General features: G+C 28.5%; 1 protein-coding gene across 3 annotated transcripts; it reads left to right on the top strand.

The window, feature by feature from the left end:
* Positions 1–11143: 11143 nt before the first annotated feature.
* Positions 11144–14223, top strand: LOC129291852 (glycine-rich protein A3-like). 3 transcript variants are annotated; one of them, XM_054929407.1, is made up of 3 exons: positions 11144–11258; positions 12909–13091; positions 13842–14223. In XM_054929407.1, exons 2-3 carry the CDS (start codon positions 12911–12913, stop codon positions 13985–13987), a joined length of 327 nt encoding a protein of 108 aa, XP_054785382.1. In that variant the 5' UTR covers positions 11144–11258; positions 12909–12910; the 3' UTR covers positions 13988–14223. The 3 variants fall into 3 exon arrangements, with proteins under 3 accessions (XP_054785382.1, XP_054785380.1, XP_054785381.1); XM_054929405.1 differs by having other exon boundaries at positions 12909–13178; XM_054929406.1 differs by having other exon boundaries at positions 11208–11258; positions 12880–13178.
* The last annotated feature ends 727 nt before the right edge of the window (positions 14224–14950 follow it).

Below are 14950 nucleotides of genomic sequence, written 5' to 3'. Positions count from 1 at the left end.
TTAGAAATTTACAATCCACTTTCTTGGATTTACAATTTCTTTTACTGTAATTTGCAATTCAATTACCCAATTTTATTTAAGAACACAATTTTAATATTGAATTTTATTATATTATTTATTCAATTTTATGGATTTGAAACTTTCTATTTTTGATTTGTAACTTATTCCTAATTTTTTTATGAACTCAAAATCTCAATATTGATTTTTCTTATGGGAAGTTATTCATTTAATTTCAAAAATTTACAACTTATTCTCTTTCAGTGATGGATCTAAAAAAATAAATTGATGGGCGCATAATTTATTTTAAAATAAATATTAATATTTTATTAAAATTGTAAATTTAATTATTTAATAACTTATGTTAAAGGTATAATTTAATAAAATTAAATGCTAAAAACAATGCATAAAATATAAAATAATAATAATAAATTATCTTTATATAAAATTTTTTTACGTCTATTCATTTCATTTTTTTTATTTTTATTAAATTAAATCTATATACCTCGTTTTTATAGAAGAGAATTAATTTGTGATAAAATTTCCTATAAACAAAATATTTTATTAAATTATTACTCTTCTATTGTAAAACTATTCCTACTTAAGATATAGTATATAAATAAGATTTTAAGTTATCAAATTTTTAATGAAATAAGTAAATTTTTTTAAGGAGACAAATGAATTTTTTAAAATGATGGCGGCAATTGAAATTTTTTAAAGGGGCCACTAAAACATTTTAGGGTCATTTTATATAATTTTCTCTTGGCTAGTGGGGGCAATTGCCCCCACTATCCATAACGTGGGTACGTCCCTGTTCTCTTTGATTTGTAACTCCATTAATCTTGGTTTGCAACTTAATTTTTAAATATTATTTAAGCATACCATATTTTAACATAGAATTTTATTTGGTCAATTCTAGGGATTTTTAACTTATTCTTTGACATTTGCAACTCCATTTACCTTGATTTCTAATTCAAATTTTGCATCCCAATTTTATTTATGAATACGTGATGTCAACATTTTTTTTTCTGAGAAACTATTTATTCAGTTCTAAGATATGCAAGTTACTCTCTTTGATCTGCAACTTTATGTACCACGAGTTTTATGAGATTATTTATTCAATTTTAGATATTTGTAGTTTATCCTCTTAAATTCGTAACTCCTATAGTTATAATTATATTTCTCATAATATCATTTTCATTACAGCCAAAAAAAAAAAATCTGGTTACGTCATGACACCATTCGCATCCAGTACAAAACAATTAAACAATCACTATTCACTAGGGTACCTTGTTAACCATTTCAGAAGCATGCTGCTCAATGTTGCGTTTCCCGTATTAATATGGCCCTAAAGAAAATAAATATTCCTAGCGCTTGAAACCATAGATATCAAATTCTTGAGTTGGCTCTTTGATTTTAACATTTTTAATTTATAAAATTATGTAAATTCACTTATAAACTTGAATTAAATAAAAACTTGGCTAAAATCGCAAGGTTATCTTCAAATTTATGATTTTTATGCTTCTAACCTATAAAATCGTATCAACTAATTTATAAACTCATATTAGATATAAGTTTACTAGATGTAAGTGTATATTATGAAGAATTCAATTCATAAAAATTATAGGACATGTTTCAAATAAAAAAATTTAAAATGCTAAAATTAATATTAATATGATAATTTATTGATGTAGATATTTTCAATAATTTATATTTTAAATATATTTAAATTAAATTATGATCAAATTTTAATGATTATTTATTAATAAAAGTAAACTCTTATAAGTTTACAATTCGAATTTGCAATTCAAGTTTATATTACTGCCATGAATGTACTTCAACTTACAAGTTTAACAACTTTGCTTGAAACATTAAAATCTTTAAACCACATATCTATTGAATATTATTGAAGGGAATAAATAGAAACAAGATATTGTATATCTGTAATGGACTGACATTAAACCAATCCTTTATATATATATATATATATATATATACATACATATGTATAAGCAATTTTCAGTCAAACTCCTTCATCTTTCATTCAACTTAACGGTAACATTTACACAAATTTGACGGCAGGGCTAGTAGTATTACAATTCAATTACTTAAGGGTGACATAATTATGATAAAAAATTTAGGATACTAAATGCTTCTCTAGAAATGGTTTAAGGGCAAAATTAGACATTATCACTTTTATCTATATATATATATATATATATCTCCAAGGACACAAGCGTATAATCACAATCTCACATACCATATAACATCATATGTTCTACTTCCCATCATTTCATCATCACATATTCACATCATATTGCTCATAATAGCATATCACCATTTTTCTTATATACATATCATGTTTCCCAACAACATATATAATTATTTATTCTCGTGTTACAATTTCATCTTCATCATATATATATTCCATAGATATCATAATCATTATCATGACTAAACATGTGATTTTAATCATTTATTCATCATGTTATAGTTTAAAACTCATCATAGCCTCATTTATGTTTTTCAAAACATGCTACATAACAACAAATAGGAAATTTCAACTATTCTTGCTAATCACATATTATTTTAGCAATGGAAATCAATTAACATATAACTATATAAAATAAATTCTCCTGATTATCTCAAAACTTTAAGTGGTCAAAAGTTTATTTCTCAATAAATACTTTCAAAGCTTGACCTCAAGCCCAATTCAATGTACGGGATGATTAATTTACAATTAATGAAGTCCATAATAATCAATATCACTGCTTACAATCTCTTAACTTCTTATTTCAATACTTTAAATATTCTAAAGCCTTTATGTCTAGCATTTAGGCTTGCTCATTAGGTTTATTTATTCCTTTTAGCTTACATTAACTTAAATAATCTCTAAATTTCATCCAACAATCTAAAATCATACTCATAGAGTCTAGGGTTAAATCATCCATTAATGGAAGTTCAAGTCCAAGTAGTGGCAGATAGAGGGGGGGACTAGCAAGGGTTGTGACGCCCTAATTTTTTAAAATTTTCTTTATATTATGTTTTTGTTACATACTTTCAGCTTTCTTAAAATTTATAAAAACTTTATAGTACATATGTTTTTTTTATCTTGACCACCCTTATTCTTAAATTCTAGCTCTACCCCTGAGTCTAAAAATACTCAAAATCAACAATACTATGTTTATATAACTTAAACTGTCATTGACTTCATTTAAGTTAATGGGTTTGAGTTTTTAGCCTTATAAATTTTGAAAATCATCCTTAGAGGACTAAGGTTTATCTAAAAGAAATGACCCAATCTCACCATCTTGCAAAACTTCCCAAACTAGATGTAAAACACTTAAACAACTCTCATTAATTTCATTTAGACCAATAGGTACGGACTCATAGGCTGTAGGTCTGAAAATCACTTCCCATCAACAAGCCTTGACCTCAAATCTATCAAAAGAGGAAGATGAAGATTAGGGCAATGGAAACCCACCTTGGGTATTAGATAGCTTTGAAACTCTCCCAAAGCTTTAATTTTAGCTTGCCTTAGCAGAGTTTCCTAGTTCTTCTTTCCTCTCTTACTCAAACTTTGTTTTTCTCCTCTATTTTCTAACTGATTCACACCCTATTTACTATTAGAATTTGGCCATGTGCTATGGTGTGTGGCACAAAAAAGCCACTCTTATGCCTATATGGTCCATATGCCATGCCTAAAGCTACACACGTCACAACAGATCGCACAAAGAGGTCCTCCTCTTGTTTCTAGCTCAATGCACCATGACAAAAGATGAACATGTCATGGCGCATGGCATATAGCCATCTTTCATTGACTTTTCTCCCTCTTTTGGGCCCGAGTGGTCAATTACATTCCTAACTCAATCCTAAGGCTATAACCAAATCCAAATACATCCGTTACCCCTCTCTAAGTATCCTTTAACTTAATCAAGTTAGATTTAACTCAATTAACCCTTGGTTACTTGATTAATTAGGGAGTTAAAAATTTAGGATATTACAACCTTTGCTCAGTTGAATAGTACCAAGTATGGACTTCAGTTTAGAGATAAAGGACAAGATAAGTTAGTGGCCATGCATTCTTGTTTGGATTTGTTCAAAATTGTTTAGAATTTGTTTGAAATTTGTTTGGATCAATTGTTTGGAATATTGTTTTGTATGCCTCACTTAAGAATCATATGATTAGTTACATGGCATGCATTATGTCAAATTAGTATTGGTTACTAGGACTTTTGTATCTCATTTCTCATTATTAATAATTTTTCAGGGAAAGGTTGGTATATGGGTTACCAATTGTTGTTTAGGCCTCCTTTGGTTTGTTTTAAGTATATTTGCCAATCTAGGGTATTATTATATCAGTGAGAATTGTGACTCCATATTTTGATTAAGCTTGTTTATGGCAGTTATGAGTTGGTTTTCGACATTTATGGCATTGTTTTGATATATGCAAAGTATTAAAAATGTGTTTGGAGTGAAGGATGATGTTTACCAAATTTATGTTAATTATTCAATTTTAACTGTGTTGAGAGGCTATAATCCAACTATGGGCATTTTTACTTGTATTGGGGTGGTTGTTGGTTTATAAGTGTTGATTAACATGTTTTAGATGTGGAAAACATGTAGTCAAGTGATCCACACACTTGTTTTGGCTTTGGTTTTGTTTTAGAGAGTGAAATTGATCGAGAAAGGTGTAGATAGGATTTGTATGGATGAATTTTTTGTTGGATAATGATACGCAATGAAAGATTAAAATTTTTTGAGTCCCTATCCTAATATGGATCAAACGAACTCATTTAAGTTAGGGTGGATAGAAGGGTTACATTTTAATTTTCTGAACTTGGCACACGTTCTCTTCAAGAGTTTGGATCTCAGGAGCTAATAATGTAGATCTTCTTCCTCTACTGATGTCCACACAAATAGCTCTCTAACTTAAACAGCGTACTAGCGCTCCTAGCGCCTATTCTTCTTTGAATGTTATTTTTCTTTCTATAGGGTGTTCCGTGGCTCTCAAAGTATTTTTGCTATCAAAACTTTTCTAACTCTCTGTTTCTTCATAAAGGACGTCCCTATCTATATATAGTATATAAATAAGGGTTTTTGTCTTCCACTTAAAAAGTGTACGAAAATATAATTAAATTTATCTCATAAATTTAATCTATAATATCATATTTAATTTAAATTTATCTTATAAATTTAAATTATAAAACTGACATGATATTCTCTCATATCATGTTAGTTATTAAATTTAATATAAATTTAATCTATCATATAAAATTAAATTTAAAACAAACATAATATAATATAATATAATATCACATATACATATCATATTATATATATACGAATATATATATACTTATATATTTCAAATATATATTATATATATATATATATTTAATCTTATATATCATATACATATATCATATATATATACATATGAATATATATATATATATATATATTTCAAATATATATAATTATATTTTATATTATATAAATATATATATAAATATTTATCAAATATATAGATATATATATATATATATATAATTCATTTACCCTATATTACATTCATTAAATCTAGACATATTCAAGATTCAATGAACTTAGACATTATAACTCGAGTTGGGCTATTCTTGTGTATAACCCTTTAAACTCATATGAAATTGACTACGATTTGCCCATAAGTCACAAGTGGCCTTTAGCAAGACATTGCAATTATCCAATTCATATGGGCATTGATGATCCAATGTAACCTATCATGCAACTGTATCACATTCCTTTTGTCATACGATATTTTGGTCAAGTATGAGATATGTAATTGTCATTTTTCTTTACCTGATCATTACTTTCTCAATCTTTAACTGGACTGATAGTAGCAATGGAAAAATCCTTTCCATTATAGTATGACCATACATTTTCTCAGTTTTACTCATCGAGAGGCCCAGTAATATCTCTCACTTAATGTGAAGGACAAATTCCATCTTGACCACTGATATTTCTCTACATGAATATCACTAAATTCAATCATAGCCTTTATGATCACCCGGTCAAAGATGACTTTTGACTAGGTCAAAGTTTAGTAGTCACCATGTAGGAATCCATTATAATCTCAAGTCAAAGGGTTTAGTGATATAGTTACATCTGAGATAAGCTTATGACTTGTACCATGCTACTTTCTTATAGTGGGTCGATCCAGCACTTTGTACTCTTTTAAATTCCTATAACTTTAATTTTTATCTCTATAATTAATCAAAGTCATACTAGTCTTGTTTCATCTATAATCCCTCATAGATGACTGACCAGAAACATTTATGACAATCACTATAGTTTGTCCAAGGATATAGTTATCATATTGAACACGCAATTGTTATGATAATAAAAGAGAAATTCATTAAATAACAATATGCATAGTACAATGATTGGCTCTAAGGCACAATTTTCAACATTTTTCATATGATGAAATTTTTATACCAAACTAAAGCCATTAGCTAATTTATGTGATAAGCTTTGTGGGGATATTTAAATAATTCAATTTGGATAAGTATGCAAAAGTTGCGTACATTTAAAATTTAGGCTCACTATTCATTTTGATTAAGTACTGGTGTGCCACATGCATTGTAATGTATGCCTTCTTAGCTATAGCGCAAGTCACCTTTGAGGAGTTTCTACTGTGCGTTGTCTATTACGGCAGGGACAACGTTAGCTGTAGCGGATAACGCACACAAGACATAAATGTTCTTGTTTCAAAAATTGTTTTCAGAAAGGTCCTTTTGGACACTTTTACCCTTTTGAAACTTGTTCTAGAACACTTTAACCCCTTCAAAATATGCTTAACCACTAATTGAGTTTTAGAACATCATTTTGGATTTTAAACATTTATTTTTAATGGGATCCCATTTGGTGCTCCTTTAATTAACTTAATTGCTTCCTAAATTATCATGGTAGGTTTAAATTACTTTGTTTAATTTTTTCTACCATGGTAGTTGTTTTTGAAAATTATTTGTGTATGGAAAATTCTTGCTACAATGATAAGCCTTTTAAATGTGAATTTGGTTATTATTACCATGGTAGATTCTTTTCTACTATGGTGGGGTTTTGAAATGATGGTTATTGTTCTTTCTAGTAGGATAAGCTACTCACTATTATGGTAGTGTTTAAAAAATAACTTTTACTGTCATGGTAGATACTTTCCTATCATGATAAATGGTTTACAAACAATAATTATTATTAATTATATTTGTTTTGGAAATAAATCGGTCATAATTTTAGAGTGTTACAGTTTACAAAACTATCCTAACAATTTCATCTCTATGCAAACAATAACTACTATTTAGATAGCATATTTACCACCTTCATGCATCAAATTTCATGTAAAGATAACCAAAACCACAAGCAATGATGACAAATCAACAATTAGCATCACAAAAAAGCACCCTCATCTTTGCCGCAAATCATTGTATATCAAATTGAGATGCCTAAGTCGAGACCCCAACAACAAACTCAACTCATCAATATCCATATCCAAAAAACCTCATATCTCTTAGCCTGCAAGAAGTCAAAAAACTCGTGACTAACTATTGCCCAAATCACCATTCCTCCATATAGACCTCTACCTCGCAAACACCAATCAAATCCTAATTCCTTTCTCAGTGAGTTAGATCAAAGGAAGAAACAACTCATACTGACGAAAAGAGACAGAAAATCAGCCACACATGCACCCATGCTGAATATCCCTTTCTTGGCAAAAGTCGGCGAGAGAAGTTTGCAGAAAGAAGGTAATAAAAAACATTAACTCTCACTGATTGTGAGAGAAAAGATACACAAGAAATCCCTAGGAGAGGGAAAAATATGACTTTTTTTCTATGCTTGGCATGAGAGAAAAGAGATGGGAAGAGAAAAATGGAAGGGAATAGTGGAGAGAAGACAAAATTTCCCCTGCTTGGCTACGAAGAGAAAAGTGGAGGGAAAAGAAAAGTGGGAAGAAAATAACATTTGAGGCTCACATATTTTTACCTCTAACTTTTCTCTTCAAATATGGGAAGATTTTGGAGAGAAAATTTCATTTTGAAATTTAAGCCACCAATTTTTTTTGTTGCCACCCCTTGCTTCCTTCTATTTTTATCATGCTATTTGTAGTGTAGTTACATTTTGATCATGAATTTTTGTTAAACAAGCAGTATATTTATAGACTAATTAAATAAATGTTAATTCTAAATTTCCAGGTTAATTTTTAGTTAAGTAGTAGTTTCAAATTTTAAGATTATTATATATTTAATAATTTAATAAATGAAGTTTAAATTGAAAAAAATTGTTAGTATTGGATGAAATAATTTTTAATTATGTTTTTATCCAATCAATAATATATGATAAAAATTAGTATTATATATAATATATTAAATTATTAAACTCTGTCATATAAATGTTTTTATAAATAAAGGATTATTATTGTTAATATAAAATTGACCACTTTCCTCTTCTCTTTGTTTTCTCTCACTCAGTCAAACATGATAAGAGAAAATTATATTCCTTTCATCTTCTCTCCTTCCCACTTTCTTCTATGAGCCAAGCACATTATTAAACTTGTCTGCTCCATTCAAGGATTAGTGAGCGCATATGGTTTTCGTATGTGTACATGTTTCGTCATTTCGTGCAAGAAATTAAATCTTTTATATAATAGAAAAATATGCTTTATTTTATAAAAAGTGTTCTTTTGGGATGGGATATGAATCTAATTTAATATTGCACTCCCAGAATTTAAAACCAATGTACCTGGGGAAATTACCGCCAACAGTTATAACAAAATGATAAACAGTATGAAAAAAGACTTAGGCTTAGCCGTAATTATAAAGAATTGTTTTATTTTTTAAAAAATATTTAAAAATTATTTTGGTAAGTATTTTAAATTTAAATAGTTTTAAAATTGTTTTTATTTTTTATTTTCAAAAATAAAAAATGAAAATCACTATCATAAGCCACTACTATTAACTATGGATGACTACCAGTATCAATTAATTTTTTTAATTCTAAAATTATTTTCAAATTAATATAATAAAACATATTTTTTGGTTTGGTAATTACTTTTGATAATTAATAAAAATATGATTTAATATTTTTTTTGATAAAAACGTTTTACATTTATATATAAAAGGGTTAAAGGAAAAAAATATCCTGAAATTTTTTCTCCAGAAATGCTTGGCATTCTAAACTTTTTTTAAAGTATTTTTGCTTTGGAAGATTCAAAACAGAGTATTTTTGCACCGTCGTCAAAAATCGCAAACATTGATCATTAAATTGATGTTTGACCAAAGATATTTTTATATATTTTTCCCTTCCTCCTATGTTTAGTTTCCGATTTCATTTTTTAATGAATTCTTTAACATTTTTTCTTTTAAAGAATGAAAACAAAGACCCCAAAAATGCAAAACCAAAGGAGGGTAAAGTCATAAAATACCCTAATCAAACATAAGTTAACAGTCAACATTTATGATTTTTAATAGTAGAACAAAAATACTCTATTTTTGAAACTTTTTGAACAAAAATATTTTAAAAAGTTTAAAATATTAGGTACCATTAAAGAAAAAATTCTAGAATATTTTTATCATTTAACTTTATATAAAAATACAAAAAAAGTTAGTACGCCGTCAAATGACTCAACTACTACACTTACATGCAAGTTAGGTCAGAAAAAAGAGGACCAACTAGTTGCAACCAGATACAAACGAAAACCAACACAGAGCTAAAAAGTAAACACAAACTAGCAATCAGCAACAATTTAATATGTTTTTGTCTAAACTTCGGTAAAATTTGCTTTTTATATTAACCCGTTGTATTTAATTTGACATTTTTTGGTATTATATTTATAACATAAAAGTAAATTAAAGATAGACACCTGTGCCTTGTTGATTGCATGGTTTAAGATAAGGCATCCAGTTTATATTTTATAAATAGTAAAATTTTATAGAATTTATATTTTATACTACCTCTATTTTAAATTACAAGATACTTTTGGATAAAATCTCACATACCAATAAGTCTCATTAAATACATTTAGCAATTTTATTTTTTTCAAAATAAAAATATAAACTTTTAAAAATATTCTTCATTTAATGTATTGATCAATGAGAAATGGACAGAAATTAAATAGAGAGGGAAATGATAATATTTAAATAAGCTTATTTAATAAAACTTTAAAATTTTCAAAGTATCTTATATTTTGAGATGTGGAATCTCTATCCAAAGTGTCTTATAGAAGATATTGATATTAGTTGATTAATGCTCCGATCCATCCATTATCAAATAAAAGTAAATTTTAATTAATTCACACAACTCAAGAAAGTTAAATAATTTTAATAATTATGTATGAAATTGAAAATTTTGGATTAAAATGGCCTTATAATTAATTTTCATTTTTTTAAAAATTAACGATGCTGTTTATTTACGATGGACAATTTGATATAAATATAATAAATACTTCTTTAAATTTGTTGTTTTGTTTACAAAAAAAAAATGAATCATATGGTATTTTTGCTTATAATAAAAATGGAGGATGTATTATTAATTATTAATTTTAAAAACCCAAACTCACCCATCAAGCCTAACCGCATTCTCCATGTCATTGAAAATCGCACCCTTTATTAAATGGGTCAATGCACTAGTTCAAAAATTAATAATCCTTTGATTATCCTCCCTCTTGAGTTTTGAAATGGAAAATGATGAAAGAGTTTTTTCTTTTTTTTTTCCTCTTTATCTTTTGAGTTTGTATTTCTTGTTATGTAGAATGTTTACTTATTGATGTGCTACTTTTCTTCCAAAAAAAATTAATTATCAAAATCATAATTAAATCATGGTAATCAAGTAGTTATAACCAAAAACATTTCATCAAGTCAATTAAAATACTTTTTCAACGGTACCGGCCATTTTCAATATTGTGGTATATATGTCCTTTGCATTGTATTATTGTATATGATGATAAAAAAAAAAAGGTGGAAACAGTGGAATCGAAGCCTGATTTTAAAATGATCCAACGATTAGAGAAAAATGCAAAGTTTCAATTCGATTGGTACTCGTCTACTCTAGAATATATTTTGGAGGTAAGCTCTTGTCTTTAATCTTTCAATTGAGTACTCATTAAGCCAACAATTTTTTATTTCCTTATTTATATTTATATTCCCTGAAGCTGTGTATCACTATCAGAGCTTGCTGGTTTCATTTTGGCTTCACTAGAGTTACAATCCTTCTTTCCCCTTTCTCGAAAGGTATCGGAATTTCTATATTTTCTTGTATATAATCACAATGTTATTGTTGTTGTTGTTGTTCTTTTCATTCTGTAGTTTTAACTTCGATTGACTCATTACGGGTTTACATGTGCCATATTTTCCTCTCATTTTTGGAGAAGCGAGAATGAAAATGAATATTCAGGAAGAAAAGGAACCTTCGGGCTATATTTCGTTGAGAAAATACATTGTCCCAATATTTTTAGCATGTTTTCGTATTTCTTATATTTTTTTTATTGCTTCGAGTTTATAAAGTTTCATATATTTACAATGTTAGTTCTTGTTGTTACTTAGGGAACTAAATATGCTAGTGTGTACATTTATTGCTGAGTTGGATATTGTAGGAATAAAATTGCTACTAATTTTTACTTGATGCATGATTCTTTCATCATGTATTTAGAGGATTATTTTTCTCTGTTTTTCGTTCATAAAAATGATTATTCTATCATTTTTTGCCATTGAACAGGGATATAATTTTTTTCATAGCAGTATGATGGGGCACCATCCATTTTGCTTTTGTCTATCTATGTTGTTGATTCTTTTGTCTAAAATATGCGTGCAAAAGTATTCCAATCCTTACAACTTGATTTAACTTGGACAAACCCAATCTAGTCTAATCCTAAAAAAAAATGATTTAAAGGATTAAAAAGACCAATGATGTTGGATTTCATCTTTGGGTTAACTAGATAGGGAACCAAGCCTTTAGATCATTTACTCTGGTCCAATCCTATAAAATTACTTTAATATAAATAATTATAATTATTTTTAAGACAGTTGATTCAGTTGATGCTAGAGGAGATGATTGCATGAGAATTGGCTAAAGTTTGTTGTTAACTTGTTGTAATGTAGTTTAAACATAATGTTGAAGTTTGTTAAATGTTGTTATGAATTTGAAATCAATTGTCACCTTTCATAGAGGAAAAAGAGATGGGAAAAAAAAAAGCAAAGTGAAGTACTGAACTACCAAAACTAGTCTCCCAGTTTTATAAATTAATGACCAAGTCTGATTTTGTTTAACTTCGAGTTAAGTTTAGACCAGACTAAACTATATCTTACCTAACTTAGTTCTTTTCATGAAAGTGATCAAATTTCAGGTTGGCCGAAATCTTGTTCAGTCCGTCCTTTGTGCAGCCCTAGCCTAAAACATCATAAAAAGAAAGATCAAATTGCGGCTGTTGATTTTCCTTGTGAAAATAACTTTCTTTTGTTTTTCATATTTGACCAATGAAGCCATTCACTATAATATATAATGCTATTCTGTTCTGCATAGTTGGCTGATAATTGTTTCTAGTATTGAAAAAATCATATATATTAAACTAAAAAAAAATTGCCACAGCTGTAGAATGAAGATTACTCTCATGAACTTTAAGCAATTGATTGGGACTGGATCTTATGCATCTCTCATTTCTACTTCGTGCTCTTTTATTGTTCCTTTAAAGAATGTGATAAATCATGTTATTGGGATTGCAGATAGTTTTTTCTAGTTTGATTATTTTTTTTAAAAATTAATTATTTGGTTCTATAATTTTAACTTAATTGTAATTCAATTATTGAACTTTGACTTGTTGTACCTTAGCTTTTATAGTTTTGACTTCTATGGCAGATTTTAACATAATTAATTTTAAACTGAAGCCATGGGTAGTGAAAATGACAAGGATAAAGGCCTATTCCTGAATCAACATGGTTATCCTTCATATCCTTATCCTCCTCCACCTGCTGTATCATATCCAGCAGCACAATATCTGCCTCCGGGCAGCCATCCACCACCTTCCTACCCGGCAAACGGATATCCTCCGGCCGATTATCTTCCGGTAGGTCAGTATCCACTTGCCTATTATCCTCCTTCCGAATATCTATTGGCTTATCCTGCCTCATGTTGCTATCCAACTCCATACCCTGCAGGTGTGCATCTCTTACTCATCACTAATTTTAGTATTTCTGAATGGTCAGTTCATGATAGAGTATTTTGATGATATTGTGCATACCATGTAACCAACTTTATTTAGTGAGATAAAGTTTTTTTTTATTGTTGTTTTGACGTCATTTTTCAATATCCTCTTTTGAGTAGTCACTTGAACGGGTAAAGAAGCAAAAAGAGGGGGGGGGGCAGGAAGAATATCAATAAAGGATTTTTGAAAGAATTTAATATATTGCAAGGATCTTGGACAAATTGAATACTTATATACTAAAACAATAACTTCACTTATTAATTTGTTAAAAATAGTTTTAAGAAAATTCGTTTCTTTCAAAGTCCTTTATTGATATTCTCCCAATTGAAAAAAAAAAAAAGACCTTTTTCATCACCCATCATGTGATATGTTTTAGAGAACTCATCTAGGTGAAGGTATCGCTAAAACCTGACTACATGCAGAGCAGTCAAAATGAGATGAAGCCAAAAAAGAAAAAAGATACAAAGGTTAAAACAAAAAACAAGTGAGTCTTGTAGAGTCTCACTTTAATTACCGTGCGACTTTCTTTTTCTAAGAACATTCCTTATGTGATGGTATGGGGTACAATTGCAATATGCATCGTTGTAATTTCACTACTTTCTTGACACACATACAGCATGTGGTCGTGGTAGGAGAGCGTGTGGTCATGGCACCGGAGCCTTACTAGCAGGGGGAGCCGCGGCCGCCATGGCTGCCGCATATGGTGCTCATTATCTATTTCATGGTGGTCACCATATTTTCCATCATGGAATGTTTTGTTAGAGAGGTAAATTTGGCAATCATGAGATTTGGCAAAACTTGGAAAGATATGGAAGTGATACAACTGCCAGCATAAATATTTAGTAAACTTAGTAAAGATGGTTTGAATTCTTGTATTGTGAGTTATTTGCTATCAACAACATATGCTTTTTCTTTGTGTGTGTGTGTGTGTATTTTACAGGTTTGCAACTAGTTGTTTTGCTCTATTTAATTAGTTTATCAATTGGATTTTCCCCTTCTTTTAAGATTTAGTTGCTTCTGTGGCTATCATAAAGATAAATAAAACATATAATATAATCAGATAAAAAAAGGAGGGAAAATATGTTACTTTAATTCAGCAAGTTTGGAGTCACTTTTTAAAGTTCATCCGAATTAAATGTTAATTATTGTTTTGGTCGATTTCGTTTGTTTGTTTAACAATCGAAGCATCGAGATGAAATAGAGAGAGAGAGAGAGAGAGAGAGAGAGAGAGAGAGAGAGAGAGAGAGAGCTTTTTTGAGATTTGAGTAAAATTTTAAAAAGAGAGAGAATTAAAAAAGCAGCTTTAATAAAAGGGATGATGACACTTGATTCTCAATGGATCATTTTATTTTAATAAAATCTCGATAAATTTAAAATTATAAAGTGAGTCCCATAGTTTTTAGTTGATCTTCTAACATTGAAAAAGACTCAAATATCTTAATAATTATAACATATTAAATTAGAAATTTACAGTCCGCTTTATCAGATTTGCAACTTCTTTTACCCTAATTACCCAATTTCATTTTTAAAAACATTTTAGCATTGAATTTTATGATATTATTTATTCAATTCTATGGATTTGCAACTTTCTATTTCGGATTTGTGACTTATTCCCCATTTTTTTATGAATACAAAATCTCAACATTGATTTTTTTAATGAGAAGTTATTTGTTCAATTCCAAAAATTCACAATCTATTCTCTTTGATTTGTAACTCCATTTATCT

The sequence above is a fragment of the Prosopis cineraria genome, unplaced genomic scaffold (assembly GCF_029017545.1).
Source record: "Prosopis cineraria cultivar Desert tree isolate PC_DT_omini unplaced genomic scaffold, ASM2901754v1 PC13, whole genome shotgun sequence".
In the NCBI taxonomy this organism is placed as follows: Eukaryota; Viridiplantae; Streptophyta; class Magnoliopsida; order Fabales; family Fabaceae; genus Prosopis; species Prosopis cineraria.
The sequence above is the reverse complement of the archived record's forward strand: the minus strand, read 5'-3'. Positions and strand labels throughout refer to the sequence as shown.